General features: G+C 38.3%; 1 protein-coding gene across 25 annotated transcripts in view; it reads left to right on the top strand.

Moving 5' to 3' along the window:
• PTPRD (protein tyrosine phosphatase, receptor type D) overlaps positions 1-11,695 on the top strand; it is a 956,762-nt gene extending 945,067 nt beyond the window's left edge. For all 25 annotated transcript variants that reach the window (XM_025197516.1, XM_025197518.1, XM_025197527.1 and 22 more), the window contains 2 exons: positions 4,773-4,908; positions 7,792-11,695. In XM_025197516.1, the coding sequence (XP_025053301.1) occupies positions 4,773-4,908; positions 7,792-7,860 (205 nt within the window). In that variant the 3' untranslated portion in view covers positions 7,861-11,695. The remainder of the gene's footprint in view (positions 1-4,772; positions 4,909-7,791) is intronic.
• Positions 11,696-14,330: the final 2,635 nt, after the last annotated feature.

Here is a 14,330-nt window from a genome sequence, read left to right on the forward strand (position 1 = left end):
CCTTTTATACGGCTAGCAAGCCAATCACTAGCCGCCACGTGTGAATAATTTAGAACTGGCCAATAATGGGACTTGAATTAGCATACAAATGGTGGGAACTCTTTGCAACGAGCATTTCTGTGCTGCAACAAAGAAATGCACCCTGCAAAGAAAGCTTCAAATTGGCAGGAAATTCTCCCTTGCTCAGGGGTTCTCTTTTGCAGCAGAAAACTCCACCGTGCAAGGAAGCTATAATTTAGCGGAGACAATTTAGCAGTGCCGAAGCACACAAAAACAAAAATCACACCTTTTGGGTTGTGACAGAACACAGTACTCCAGATGTTACCTCACCAGTGCTGAATAGCAGAGAATAATCACTTCCCTTAACCTGCTGGCAACCCAGTATGTCGTTATCCTTCTTGGCAACAAGGGCACAGCTAAGGCCTGGCTCATATTCATCTTATTGTTCACTGTAACCCCCAGATACTTTTCTGCTGAACTGCTCCCCAGCCAGTCAGCCTATTCTATACTGCTGCATGGGATTGTTCCATCCTAAGTGCAGGACTTTGAACTTGCCCTTGTCAAACCTCATGAGATTCCTTTTGGTCCAGTCCTCCAATTTGTCTAGTTCTGAATCCTAACCCTACACTCCAGCATATCTACTACTCCCCCCAGCTTGGTGTCATCTGCAGACTTGCTGAGGGTGTACTCTGTGCCATCTTCTAGGTCACTGATGAAGACTTTGAACAAAACCAGCCCCAGGACTGACCCCTGGGGCACTCCACTTGATACTGGCTGCCTGCTAGACACCAAGCCATTGACTACTACTCTCTGAGCCCAGTGCTGCAGCCAGTTTTCTGTCCACCTTACAGTCTATTCATCCAGCCTATACTTCCTTAGCTTGCCTGGGAAAGTGTTGTGGGAGACCATATCAAAAGCCTTGCTAAAATCAAGGTATACCATATCCACTGGTCTCGCCACATCCACAGAGCCAATCATCTCATCATAGAAGGCAATCAGGGTGGCCAGGCATGACTTGCCCCTGGTGAATCCATACTGACTGTTCCTACTCACCCTTTTCTCCTCCAAGTTCTTAGAAATGGATTCCTTGAGGATCTGCTCAATGATTTTTCCAGGGACTGAGGTGAGGCTGACTGGTATGTAGTTCCCTGGATCCTCCTTTTTCCCTTTCTTAAATATGGGCACTGTGTTTGCCTTTTTCCAGTCAAATGGGACCTCTCCTGATAGCCATGAGTTTTCAAAGATGATGGCCTATAGATCTGCAATCACATCAGCCAACTCCCTCAGCATGAAAGGTCATCTTGTATAGTTTCTCCAAGATAAGACATGTTCTATACTCACTAACTTTAAGGATTTCTGTGCTAGAGGAGTGGTAAGCAATTTTTTCACTCATTACTTGAGCTCAGGTGGCAAAACAATTAGCCTAGGTCCTTCCCACATCTCACTACCTGCCCACTTATGACACCGTAGGAAATACTGCTTGCTGTTCATTATGCAGATTTTCATAATGGGCTTGATTCTGCAGTACTGAAGCCCACAGGAGTCCTAGAAATGACATTAATGGCAACCAGATCAGTTTCAGTGTGTTCATCCTCCTCTTTTGTTGTATGCTGTCTCAGCAGTGAAATAGTTAACATGGCCATCCTCTAATTTAGCATAACGAATCATTCTGAACATCATCTGGATAAGGGTTAAAGTAGGTCACATTCCTGAGCTATGGCTGTAGGCTCTGCAAACTCAGCTGTATGATGTAGCCATGACCAAGGAGAAACAAGAGGTCATCTCTACATTGCTATCAAACCTAATCTATGGATATCTTATGAAAATGGGGAGGGGGCATTCATTCTTATCTAGTTTCAAGAGTTTTACTTTGGAGGGAGGAAAGCAAGGGAATTCCTGACCCTTGAACTTCCCACTTCCTCCTTCTTTGTATTTTCTCTTTTCTATATTTTTTCTTCCTTTGCTTACTTTTACAGCAATGTACCACAACACAAAGTGAATGATTTTGGTTCTTTTTGGAATTTTACAAACAAATCAATGTGTTATTATTCAAAACATTCTAACTTCATCAGACAATTAATTAAATTCAGTTAGGTCAGCAAAGGGCTTTTGCTGAAAGGCAAGATTTGATATACGCACAATGTACACCTAGGCATACATGGTTTAGAGATCACACATGACCATGTGCTTTTAGGAGAGCCTTCATTGTTAGTATCTTGTTCAGTATATATCCAAGACCTCCACAACATAGTAGTGCATCATAACACACCCTTACTGATAATTCCGTCTCGCACAATTTTCTCTACTCCTGCTACCTGATAATACTTTTCTGAATCCCTTTCCTAGTTGTTAAAACCCTACTACATCTGCCTAATGAAAACTTCCTTCCCATCCCTGCTGAGTGATCTGGGTTTGGGAATACTGCCAAAGGCCCTGCACTATTTACTAAGCAGACAGCCCTGTGAATTCTATGGCAAGCTCTTATATACATTGTCATAGTAGAACTGAGATCGCTGCTTGACTTGAAACTGAATGCATGAGACTGATCTTTAAACACTGCAGGAGCTATTGTGAACTTACACTTACATCACTGTTATGACTCTTTAGAAATCCTAAACATCCCTTCATGAAAAGACACCACACTGTTTAAATATGCTTGTCAGCTTCAGCCTAGAGTAAGTGAATCCACCGTTTTCTTCAACCTTTACCCAAGCGTTACACTTGCTGCTTAATTAGGATCTAAAAGTGTGGAGATTTTTTCATATTATTCAGTGTTTTCCTCATTAACTAACTCTCCAGATGTTTTCTTGCTTCTTAAGAGCACAACAGTATGAATTAATTCCCTCCTCTTGCTGGTTTACAGAGTTCTTAATAGTTAAAGTAATAAGGATTTGAAAAATTCCTTGTTTGGAAACCATCAAACACTGTAAAAAAACCCACATCCTTTTGTATTTTAGTTTTTAAACTGATTGTTTGAATAGGTATTGTTGTACACTGTTGAATACTTTTGATACTGTTTGAATAGGTATTATATTGCTTTTACTCTGTCAGAGCATTATTACAATTCCTCCTGCTGGATATTTACCAGACTTTTTGTGTGCGAGTGCCACCATGCTAAGGTCATGTGCTTTAAGTTTTCTGAGTCAGAGTAGACTGCAGGATTTTCTCTTTCCTTGGCCTCTCAGGCACACTAGCTGGACACAGGGTCTCTGTCTCTAACCCCTTCAGAGAAATGTGGCCTTACAGGCCAGCTACTCTAGATCTCCAGGACCAACAATGATCTCTGTAGACACACAAATAAATTGAGTCTGCCCTGTCTCAGAGTTCCTGCTCATTAATAGTCTGGAATATAGTTCACGTTTTCTAGACGTGTAATAGATAACTCATAGTTTTTACAAAGGTTCCAAGTTACTTTACATTTAGCTAAGAAATACACACATCTTTCAGCTTAGGTCTGAGTCTGGTAGGGTATCCAGCATTCGTCCTCTTCTGCATTCAGTACCTGTCTGTTCTCCTGTCCAAACATCCTTTAAAATGGCCAGTGTGAGACACTTTCAATTGTAAACTTAACCACGTTTATCAGGTGACTCCAGATCAGTCCATCAAGCTATCAAAGCCCTCTCAAAGTGATTGCTAAATTATTACACTCACAAGTTTATAAACCAAAAAAAAAAATGGTTTGTACTCAGTGGAAGCCATCTTTTAGTCCAAACAGTTCTTATCTGAATGAACAGTCAAAGATTAATGACTGTCCATTGTTAGGCCAGTATCTTTTAGCTCATCACGGAGGTTAGAGTAAAGACTACCGACATGCCTCACTTTTTATCCAGATTCACAAAAGGGATTGGACAAATCCTTGGAGGAAAGGGGCATCAATAGCTATTGATCATGGGAGTTAGGGCCACAGCCTCTGAATTAGAACTTCCTGTACCTTAAATGAGAGAGGCAGCAAGTGAGACAGGCACAGTTGAAAAAATCCTGGTCATACCTAGTTCACTCACCCTTTTAGCATCTATTCTTTGCCACTGTATAACACACAATACTGGGCAAAGTGGACCTATGGTCTAACCCAGTAAATGGTAATTCTTATGTTCTTATGTTTAGAATGTTGTTTGCAGTTTGATACAAATATATAGAGAGTGTAGCCAATATCATTTGGTATTCTTATACCGTACATAGGTCCCTCAGATCATCTCACTCTTCAGTGAGTGCTAGATATGATTGTATATGTTAACATTGAAACCTATGTTAATTTCTGCATTAAACTATAAAGCCAAAGAAATTCAGAAGCTGGTGCTCTGTCCCTTTCTGACTTTTGCATATTTTGGCGGCCCTGAGAACAGGGAATGATCTGTCATGCCATATGTGTACAAAAAGAGAACAAAAACAGGTTGAGATAAGGACAGACTGGTAACCTACATTTAGGCTTGTCTCTCATTTGTCAGTTCCAGTTAAATTATTGGAAGGCCAACAAAACCTCTCATTTTCTCCTACCACATGCAACCACTGTACATTCTTGATCAACAGACAGTATCACTTAAATACTTTCTGACTCTCCACATTTCATTTTAAAGTACATTACTATAGTCTTAAGTTTGCCAGGAAACAGTCTCTTTGTGAATATGATGCCATAGTTTTCACCACTTGTATTTATAAGGCCTTTTCCCCATGGAGATCCATGCACATCTGGTACCTTGCATCCACATCTGAATAGTCAGCCAGTTCATTCCACATTTTAACTGTCAGCTAACATTCTTCTTTTATCGCAACAGTGCAGGCGTTGGGAGGACTGGAGTATTCATAACCCTGAGTATCGTTTTGGAAAGAATGAGATATGAGGGTGTTGTAGATATCTTCCAGACTGTCAAAATGTTAAGGACACAACGGCCAGCCATGGTACAGACAGAGGTGAGAAGAACAATATCCATATGCATTGGCAGGGTCAAAAAGGGTGTGTGTGTGGGTGGATAAAATGTTAGGAATGGCAAGTGGTAGGAAGTGGGAGCATCCACAGCCAGGAAGTTATAAAAACTGTATAACATTCACTTTCCCTTTGTGATTTCTGCATCCATGTATACAGCTTATGCAGTGAATTTACAGCAGCAGTTATGCTATTCTCCATTTTAAACATTAGAAAATACGAAATGTCCATTGTAAGGAGACTACTGTGTGTGTGTGTGTGTTGTGTATGTTAATTAATGAGGCCCTTAGAAACATTTTGCACTTTGCTTTCACAATATCTATAGTCATAATCAAAGAGGGGAATTATGTCTACAAATACATCAACTAACATAATATAGCCTGCAGTTTGAAATTCAAACTGTACGATTTTCATGATTCTAGACCGCACTTAAAAATAAATGTGGTCATTTAGCATGAAAAATATAGTCAAACATTATGCCCTTTTGATGCTCTAGAATGAGCAATCTTACTGGCAACACGAGCACTGCCATCAAATAAGGGTGAGGTCTTGGGAAGAACTGGTTGACCAACTCTTTGGCCTCTCCTCAAGAACCATGGTAATTCACAAAGAACATTCAAACTTTAAGCATGTGATTAAGTCCCACCTTTAAATATGATTAAGGCCCTAAATTGTGTCTGGGACCTAGCCGTAGCCAGCAGATCAGACCATGGAAAAAGAAGAGAAGCGAGGAAAAGCCTTTTAGATACCAATTATTTGGCTGATGCTAGCAATTAAAATCCATCTATGAAGTTTAATGTTCACTCCCCTAAAATTTGTTATTTTCCTCTAAAGAAAAAAAACCAAAACCTGTTCATTAAAAACTATACATACATAAAAACAGCCTTACTTTTAACATTGGAAAATAATTTTATAGACACACACACACACACACACACACACTTTACATGTGTATTAAATTCTATATATAAAATTAAATTAGACCATTTTAAAAATCTTATCACTTAGCCAAGTAACCCACTGTGAGAAAATTGAAGGGTAAACTCCATTTATTTTTCATTACCATTATTGCTGCAGAGAATGTACATTAAGCAAAATGAAAAATATCTACTTTCTGTCCCATTGGTTCCTAGAAATAAATGTAGCATATAGAAAAATCAGGCTTCCAGGAGCCCATGTGACAAGGGCAGTGCTGAGCTGTGCAACATATGTAGCTTCCTTCATTCCATTTCAGCTCATTTGTGGATGATGCACACTCCAGTCCCAGGCTAAAAGAAGGAATGTTTCACACTCTGTGATAACTTCACCCGGGTTTTCGTGGAACAGAAATTGAGGGCTCAGTCCCACAATGTTCTGAGCGTTCAGAGCTCCCTCCAGCAAGCCATACAGCTGGTGCCCTTAAAATGTATTCATTTACTTACTAAAGTTAAGTTTAAGCATGTTACAAGATCAAGGCTAGTCTTCTAGGATCTTCCAAAATGGAGTCACTATTGATAATGTCACATTAGATTAACTGAAGTTGGTGTCTTCTAAGATGTCTGTTGGTCACTGAAACCATTTTATTTGTAATATAAGTAAAATGAGACCCAAGTCTGAAAGGCTGCAAGATGGTAATGATATAAAATGGAGACTCATGGAGAGCTTTCAGAAACAACTATTTTTTTTTTCACTTCAAAGCCTTGGACACAGCACATGAGTATCTGTGCAAGATGTTTGCATCCTGCTATAACAGACCACTATACCTGTGCAAAATAAATTGCTGCATGTGTGACACCTTTACTTTGATGTGCAGGGAGACAAAATGTAGAGCTCATGCCTGAAGAGACTTGGCTAATGTGCAGTTTACATCATGTGAATAGGACACTTAGCCACACCTTGCTCTCTTAGGCATTATTCTTTGCTACTGGCCAGAAGTAGCTCAACAACTGCAACAAAGCTCTCGTTAATTTAGGCAGGGGCGACACACAAGGTGGTACATGCGGGTGCACATGCACCCCCTGAGCATGGTGGTGCACCCCCTGCAAAAAGGCACCACCAATACTGTTGGTGGCACCTGCGGGTGGTTGCCACTTGTCACCCCACTGCCAACACTGCCAGCAGCGTCTGCAGGTGGTCAGTAATCCCTGCTGGCTGCTGCCACCGCTGCCGGCGGTGCCTGTGGGTGGTTGCCAACCCCTGGTAGGTGCTTGCCACCCCCTTCCCCCCCACCCCACTGCCAACAGTGCTTCTGCATCTGCAGAAGCTCCCTGCTCACTGCTGCTGTGCTCCTGCCACCACACTCCCACCGCCGTCAGCACAGCCGTGCCCCCCCAGCCACCAGGAGCGCACACTGTTCATGAACTCAGGATTGGATTTGTCTGTTTTTCTGCTCTGCTTTTTTAACTGGGTGCTTATACATGCATCAGTCCGTGTGTCAGCCAGGGAGAATCAAACCCTGAATCTGATCTTGCAGTATATTAGACACGTCTACTGAGACATTGTTTGAAAATTTTATTAGCATTTTTCAAACAGTATGAAATAATGAAAAGGTAAATTTTAGTGTGCTCCCCTTGGACGAGACAAAAATGCTTCCTGCTAATCCTCTTATATTTATTCAGAACAACAGCAAACACTCAGTAAACATGTATCCTCTTCACAGATAAGCAGGTGCCATCTTAGGAGAATGTTACTGCATTAAATGAGCATCTCAGCCTATCTTTGTTTATTATATCTCAATCCAGCGTGTTGTGTTGATATCAACAGTAGACAATTGCTAAACTGTTCTGTGGGGGAGATGGGGGGGTACATTCACAGAGTTTTCATCTCTGTTACAATTAAAAAGAAAAAAGAGCTTTTATTCTTTTCTCCTTTCTCTCTTTTTCCCCTCACAGGATCAATATCAGTTCTGCTATCGAGCCGCACTAGAATATCTGGGCAGCTTTGATCACTATGCAACGTAAAAACCCCTGTCCCATCCTGGATTTTTACTGCAGGCCCTTTAAGATCCAGAGAGCCTCTTCTGAGCCATACAGTGTGCTTGAGAAGTACTTCTTAACTCCTAGCTAAAGACCAATTCGTGGGAATATTAAAAACAAAAATGAAACAAAACAAAAACAAAAACTATTCCAGGTGGACCAAGAATTCACAGTTTAATAACCTAACCTGAAACATCATAAAAGAATCCTGACTGGTGAGGCATCTGAAGGATCTCATTTACAGATACCTCAAGGATTCCAACATTGGTTGAAATTAAAGGGAAGAGGAAATTATTGCAAAGAACCACCATCTTGTTCAGGATTGCATGATTGTTGCAAAGATGAATTTTGAGGGTACTGCAATTCAGTGCAAGATGTTTGTCAAAAGACCGGTACCTGGCTTCTTAACACAAAATGGACTCTTTGCTTCAACATCACCCCTTCCCACCATAATGCTCATAACAACACTAAGGATAATGGGGGAATGTTTAAAAAGAAAGTCCTTGATTTAGTTTTTTAGTATTGTAAAGATACTGCTGACCTGTGCTTCATTTTTAACTGTGTAAACTTTTTCCTTTTTTTAACAAGAGTTTATCATTCAATGAAGTGAATTAAAAGAAAAGGTTGCATAACTGTTCATTTTTTTGTTTCAGAATTGTAGATTTTTTTAAGCTGTAGAACTGTTATCTGTAATATCTTGCTGTAGAAATGTTAAATAATTTGAAAATTTGCACATTTTTGTGCAGTCCTATATTTATCTACAGTACCACATTCTTGTTAGATATTACTTTTACAGTTTTGTTTAATTTCTTTTTTTTTAAGGAAATATTCATTGTAATTAGTTAATCAAAGTGGGGCTTTTTGGTTTCTTTTGGAATCAACAGGGAGGCGCAAAGTATAAAGCTGCTGCTAACACAAACACACACACAAACACACACTTCTCTCTCTTTCTATATGTATATGTATAATTGTCTATCCATATCTATCTTTCTATATAGCTAGAGATACAGACAGATAGATATACACGCACATACACATAAATACGTAGAAACGTATCAGTTCTTCCATAAGTTGGATTCATTGAAGAGGTGGGAAAGTTTTCCATCATACTACATTCAGGCTATACAGTAGTTTTGAACGTCTCTGTATTTCCAAAGTCCATATCTTTTTTGTTTAAAAGGGAAATGAGGAATGCACATCAGTGATATTTGAACCTCACTCCTACCCCCGCATATATACACTCTCTCTCACACACACATACACACGCACAGACACACACACACACAAACACGTAGAGACAGTATGTGGCTAAGGCTTCCAATAAAGTTCAATATTTGTAACACTATAGTGCAATAATTATCATTAAATATAAGAGGTGTGCATGAGGGAAAGGACAGTGCATATCCCTTTAGGTGGGGAGAATGTTGTAATATACTAGCTATCAAAAAGAGTAAGAAGTGTATTCAATAGTATATTGTCTATATTATGTGCTATGAAATTTACATTTATTATAACTAATGGGGCAAAGCCAAGCCCACATTGCTGTGTTAAATCAGAAACATTTTGTGGCATACACAGCATGAATTGAAGATGCTGATTTTTATTTTTATTTTGCATTTAGAGTGCCTTATATTTGATGCCTATTTTGATAACATTTCTTTAAGTTTGCTTTTGTCTGTATTTACCTTAGTTAATTCATATTGATTACTCTTTTCAATTAAAGTATCATCCTTTTAGCACATGTACAGAAACACTTTGAATAATACGCATTCCTAGTTTTTAACCAAGTATGGGATATTAATAAAACCTAGCCCAGAACACTTGGGTAGTCAGGGCTCTTTAATTCTCCATAATTCCAACAACAGACAAGCCCGCTACTTTAAGATCCCTTCCAAATTAGCTCTCAGAGTTGATGGTGACAGTATCACTATTGAGGAAATGTAGGGCTGCACTAGTAGAAGTAGTTGTTAGCAGTACTCATACATCATTTTGTTCATATGGGGCCAATGCCTGCTCATTTTAGCCCATGCCAGTAATCCCTTTGGAATGATACTGTTGCTTTCAGTGGGACTTTCTGTATGAGTAAGGCAAGATTTGGTCCTCAGGACGTCCTAAAAAGACTTTAGATTTCTCATTTGGGAGAAAGCATTCTTTAAACAGCACAAAATATTGTCTGAGATTCTTTATAGGAAGTCATTGTCAGTAGCCCTGGTCTCTGTCATGCCTTGTACCGTGTTAGAGCACAAATATCAAAGGAACCCTTTCTTCAAGGTTTCAGATAAGATGACCAGGTATAGTTCAGCAGTGTTAGTGTAACTTACCAGATTGTTTTTGTTTCTTCCACATTTCCCATCACTAGCAGAAAGATATATATGAAAGACCAAACACTAGCAAGCATTGTATTTGAGCACTTTTGTAAAAAAAATAAAATAAAATAAAAAAATACAAAACAAATATAAATATATATATAATAATAAAAGTATTATAGAAGGCTACCTCAGAATGAGATTCTGTAACTTACATCAGAACCAGAGAAGAATGTGCACTATGTTTCTTTTGTTTTCTTTTTGATTTGTATCTTTAGAAGAATTATTAAAGTGCCAGATTACGTAGTGCAGTTGCGTTCTTTTAGCCAAGTATAGGGAGTCAGACAGACACACCATTAAATAGCACCATTTTTGAAGAATAGACTAGGGAAGACAGTTGCACACCAGAGCTGTTAACAGATCTCAGCTTTCTCTCCAGTTAGTTTTTGCAAATTCTAGGAATATGAGAGAGAGAGAGAGAGAGACATAGTGAAGTGGGGGAAAGACCTGTGAGACAGATAGGACTGATGCTGTTCTAATAATTTCACTGTTCAGGAGTTGTCTCAAGATAACTGTTAGCATCATTGATGTGCATTCCACTTCCTGTATTCTTATGTATAGTCATCCTATAATTATTTTAAGGAGTAAGCATTTTTATCTGCATTTACCATAAACTTCCAAGCTTAGAATTGGTTTCATCAGCATAACCCGTACGGTGCTATTATTTACCTATGTATGTGTAGTTATGTATAATTTTGTAATTAGTTACAATGGGAAAAAACTCAAAATATATAAAAATGATTTGTACAGAACTTTATTTTAGCTCTTTTTTTAAAATGATTTGCATGGTTAGACAACCGAGAGGATGGCTGGGGGAAGGGAGGGGCCCTCTAGGGAGATTTGCACTTTCTATACCTTTGTACTATGCACTGCCCTATTGATTCTACACCCAATAATGTTATTACTTGAACCCATCTGTAAGAAACTGCTTATGAAAATCCACTTGTGTGTATGTAAATAACACATAACATGTAAAAAGGAAAAAAAAGTTTGCAACAACAAAAAATGCAGCTACTTTTTTCCTTTTCTACCTTCCCCCCCCCCCCCTTTTTTTATTTCCTCTCTCTCTTTTTTTCTTTTCTTTCTATTTGGTGCCCTGATACTCCGGCAGATATCAGAAGGCGACAGGTCCCGTCATAACCATCTGTTACGTGGCTTTGCCATTCAAGCTTGGAGTGTCTTTACAAAGATAATCAAAGTTGTGTTCTTGGCTCTTGTTTTGGATGCATAGACTGAAAAAAAAAATTAAAAATACCCTGTAAAATGGCTTGTTAAAAAAAATACAATTACCTCTAATTAGTAGTACGCGTAAATGTTTTACAGAATGAAAGGCGTGCTTTTTATTTTCTTACTTCGTTACATTGGTGGCGAAAGAAAGTCTGTATGAAAATCAGTTCTTTGCTGACACAAGTTCCATTTGTTACAAATGAATTCTAATAAAAATGTCAGTGTTATGCAGCCCTGGTCGTCTTTTCTTAAGCAGTGCTTTTGAAATCAAAACAGTTGGTTTCTTCTTGGTGATAAAGGAGCCTAATTGAAACTATGAAGTAGTCATTAATCTTCTTAACTAGCGCTTATGCAATGGAAAATGCATTTCCAGATTAGCAAACATGTTAGCTTCAAATGAGAATTTTGAGCTGGGGAGGGTCAGATTCACAGCTGGTATAAATTGCCATGGCTGTATCAACTTCAATAATATTATGACAATTTACAACACCTGAAGATCCGCCCCCTATGTTTAAGGAACTACTTAAATTGACTTTATAAAAACTACACATTTGGTTTATTTTAGGGCCAATTCAGTTCCCCTGAATCTGCAGGTTCATGCAGTTCCTTCGGATTTGGTCGTAACTCAGTTTCTGGGTTGAATTAAAGGAAAATTAGTCCATGTTTATTGGCCTACCTGCATCCCTTACAGTTTTGTAATTCATCTCTACACTGTACCATGTGTTTTCCCCCCATCACTGAGTGTGAATGTGGGTTCCTGAGATTCCCATCAAAACACTATGAAAATAGCTATTATTTTTATCCAAGAAGTCTTAGGCAACATGGTAAAGGGTACAGGCTTTGTGGAGTATGACTCAGCTGCCCAAGCCTAGCTAAAAAAGATGGCATTCCCCCGCCCCACTACCACCAATAAGGGCAGATTTTATTGCTTGAGGTTTATTTTGTTACCAAAGAAACATAATGTATCAGAGAGACTATTGTGAGACATAAAAAAACTGGACTCACTAGACTAGTGGGGTTTGCAGTTATTAGTAAAACACTAGTTTTATAGGAATTTCTCTTCTGTTAGCCTATTAACTATAAATTTATTGCGGCAATAGTCTAATGGCAGAATCCAGCCTTCACTTTCTTAACTGTACTCCTTTTCAGTCAGTTGACTCTTTGATGATTACTAAAATCATCAAGAACACTGTAAGTTGAGACGAAATCTGTGGAAGTTCTTCTAAATCTGCCTTTTGTAAGTATACCCTCAAACCTTTCTATAAATGAATTTGCTCCTTTTAAAGGTCTGATCCAAAGGCCATTAAAATCAGCAAGAGCTTTTCCTACTGATTTCATTGGCTTTCAATCAAGCCTTAACACACTCGTGCTTTCAGTGGGAATTTACTTTAAAGCCACTGAAACACTTCATCCAAACACTGAACAAGGATATCAAGATTTGGGTAAGAACCATTATTTTAATTTAAATAAACTTAACTGGTTAGAAAGAGCACTTCCAACTAGTGTGTTTTTGCTTAAAAAACAAAACAAAACATAGAAATCAGTAAAAAAAAGTTGATAAATGTCCTTAATAGCTGAATCTTTCCCATAGCAAATCAGTTCTCTTTTCCCAGTTTGTGTGTGTTTCATGCTTTGCAGCATTGCCAGGACTGGAATGAATATCAGTGTGTCCTGGTACTGTAGAAAGAAAATTAATTTCTCTCCAACTTTCTTTTTCTTTCCTCACACTGGACCATGATTATTTTAGGGAAATTAAAAAGTGAATTACTGTTAAATATTTAAGTACAGTATTAAAAGAGTACTGGTAAAAAATATACTAGTGACTGAAAAAAAATCACTTGAACAAATCTAGTTTAAACAAAGCTTTAGAATGTTGTAACCAGTACTGTTCAAGAAGAAAGAGACCATTTTTTGTAAAAGTGTTGTCCCTATTTTGTTAAAATTGAAATTAAAAAATGCCAGATGCTAGATCTTTAACTTGTTGAGTAAATGAGATAAATATTTTGAAATGCTGTCCCTTTTTGTCATAATTCTGAATCTTGAGAAAAACCCATCAAAGTGCATATTACTAAAATGTTTAGGCCATGTTATAATGCCAGAGAAAATAACATTTTCATTGAAAAAAATAGGAATAGGAAAAGAAAAATAGGAATTCATTAGTAGCAATCGATTGCAAATTCAGCCAAGTAATTTTAAGAGTACAGCTAGAAGAACTCAGGAGAGTGAAAAACAAGCATGAAAGAAAGTAACTGGAAATCAAATGTTGAGAACCAAAAAAGACCTGAGAATGCTTCAGTGGAGACAAATAAGGCCCAATACAACAAGAACTTGAGTGCATGGCATCTTCTTCCCACGTTTTCTTTTTGGAACAGATGAAAAAATTTAATGGATTCTGCAGCATTTTTCATCATTCAAATGTCTACAAGTGTTGAACGTCTACAGGATATGGAGAAAGAGATGGAAGCATGAGTGAAGAGTCCAAATGGATTGTTATCCTTAGTGTATCAAACGTAAAACACAGGGAATAAGATAAAGTGGCCATTAGGAAGAGAAATCCCTTTTAACAAAATGCTAAATTCTCCTTGTCTAGGCCTACAAACGTGAGACAAGATCTAGCACTCAGGAACTTTTCAAGGGCTGGAAACACAAGTTGCCATCTTGTATTGTAAGTTGCTGGCACAACACAAAGATGGATCTTATATTTTGGGGGATCCAACAGCTGCTGAATGACTGCTGAAGGAAATTCAGGACAAAAAACCCCCTCATTTCTGTTACTTAAGCATGAAAATGTATGCATTGGTAATGCAATCATCCTGTATTGTTCAGTCTTACAGAATTACATTTTGGCAGTGTTTACTATAT

This window comes from Alligator sinensis, unplaced genomic scaffold (genome assembly GCF_000455745.1).
Source record: "Alligator sinensis unplaced genomic scaffold, ASM45574v1 scaffold392_1, whole genome shotgun sequence".
Taxonomy (NCBI): domain Eukaryota; kingdom Metazoa; phylum Chordata; order Crocodylia; family Alligatoridae; genus Alligator; species Alligator sinensis.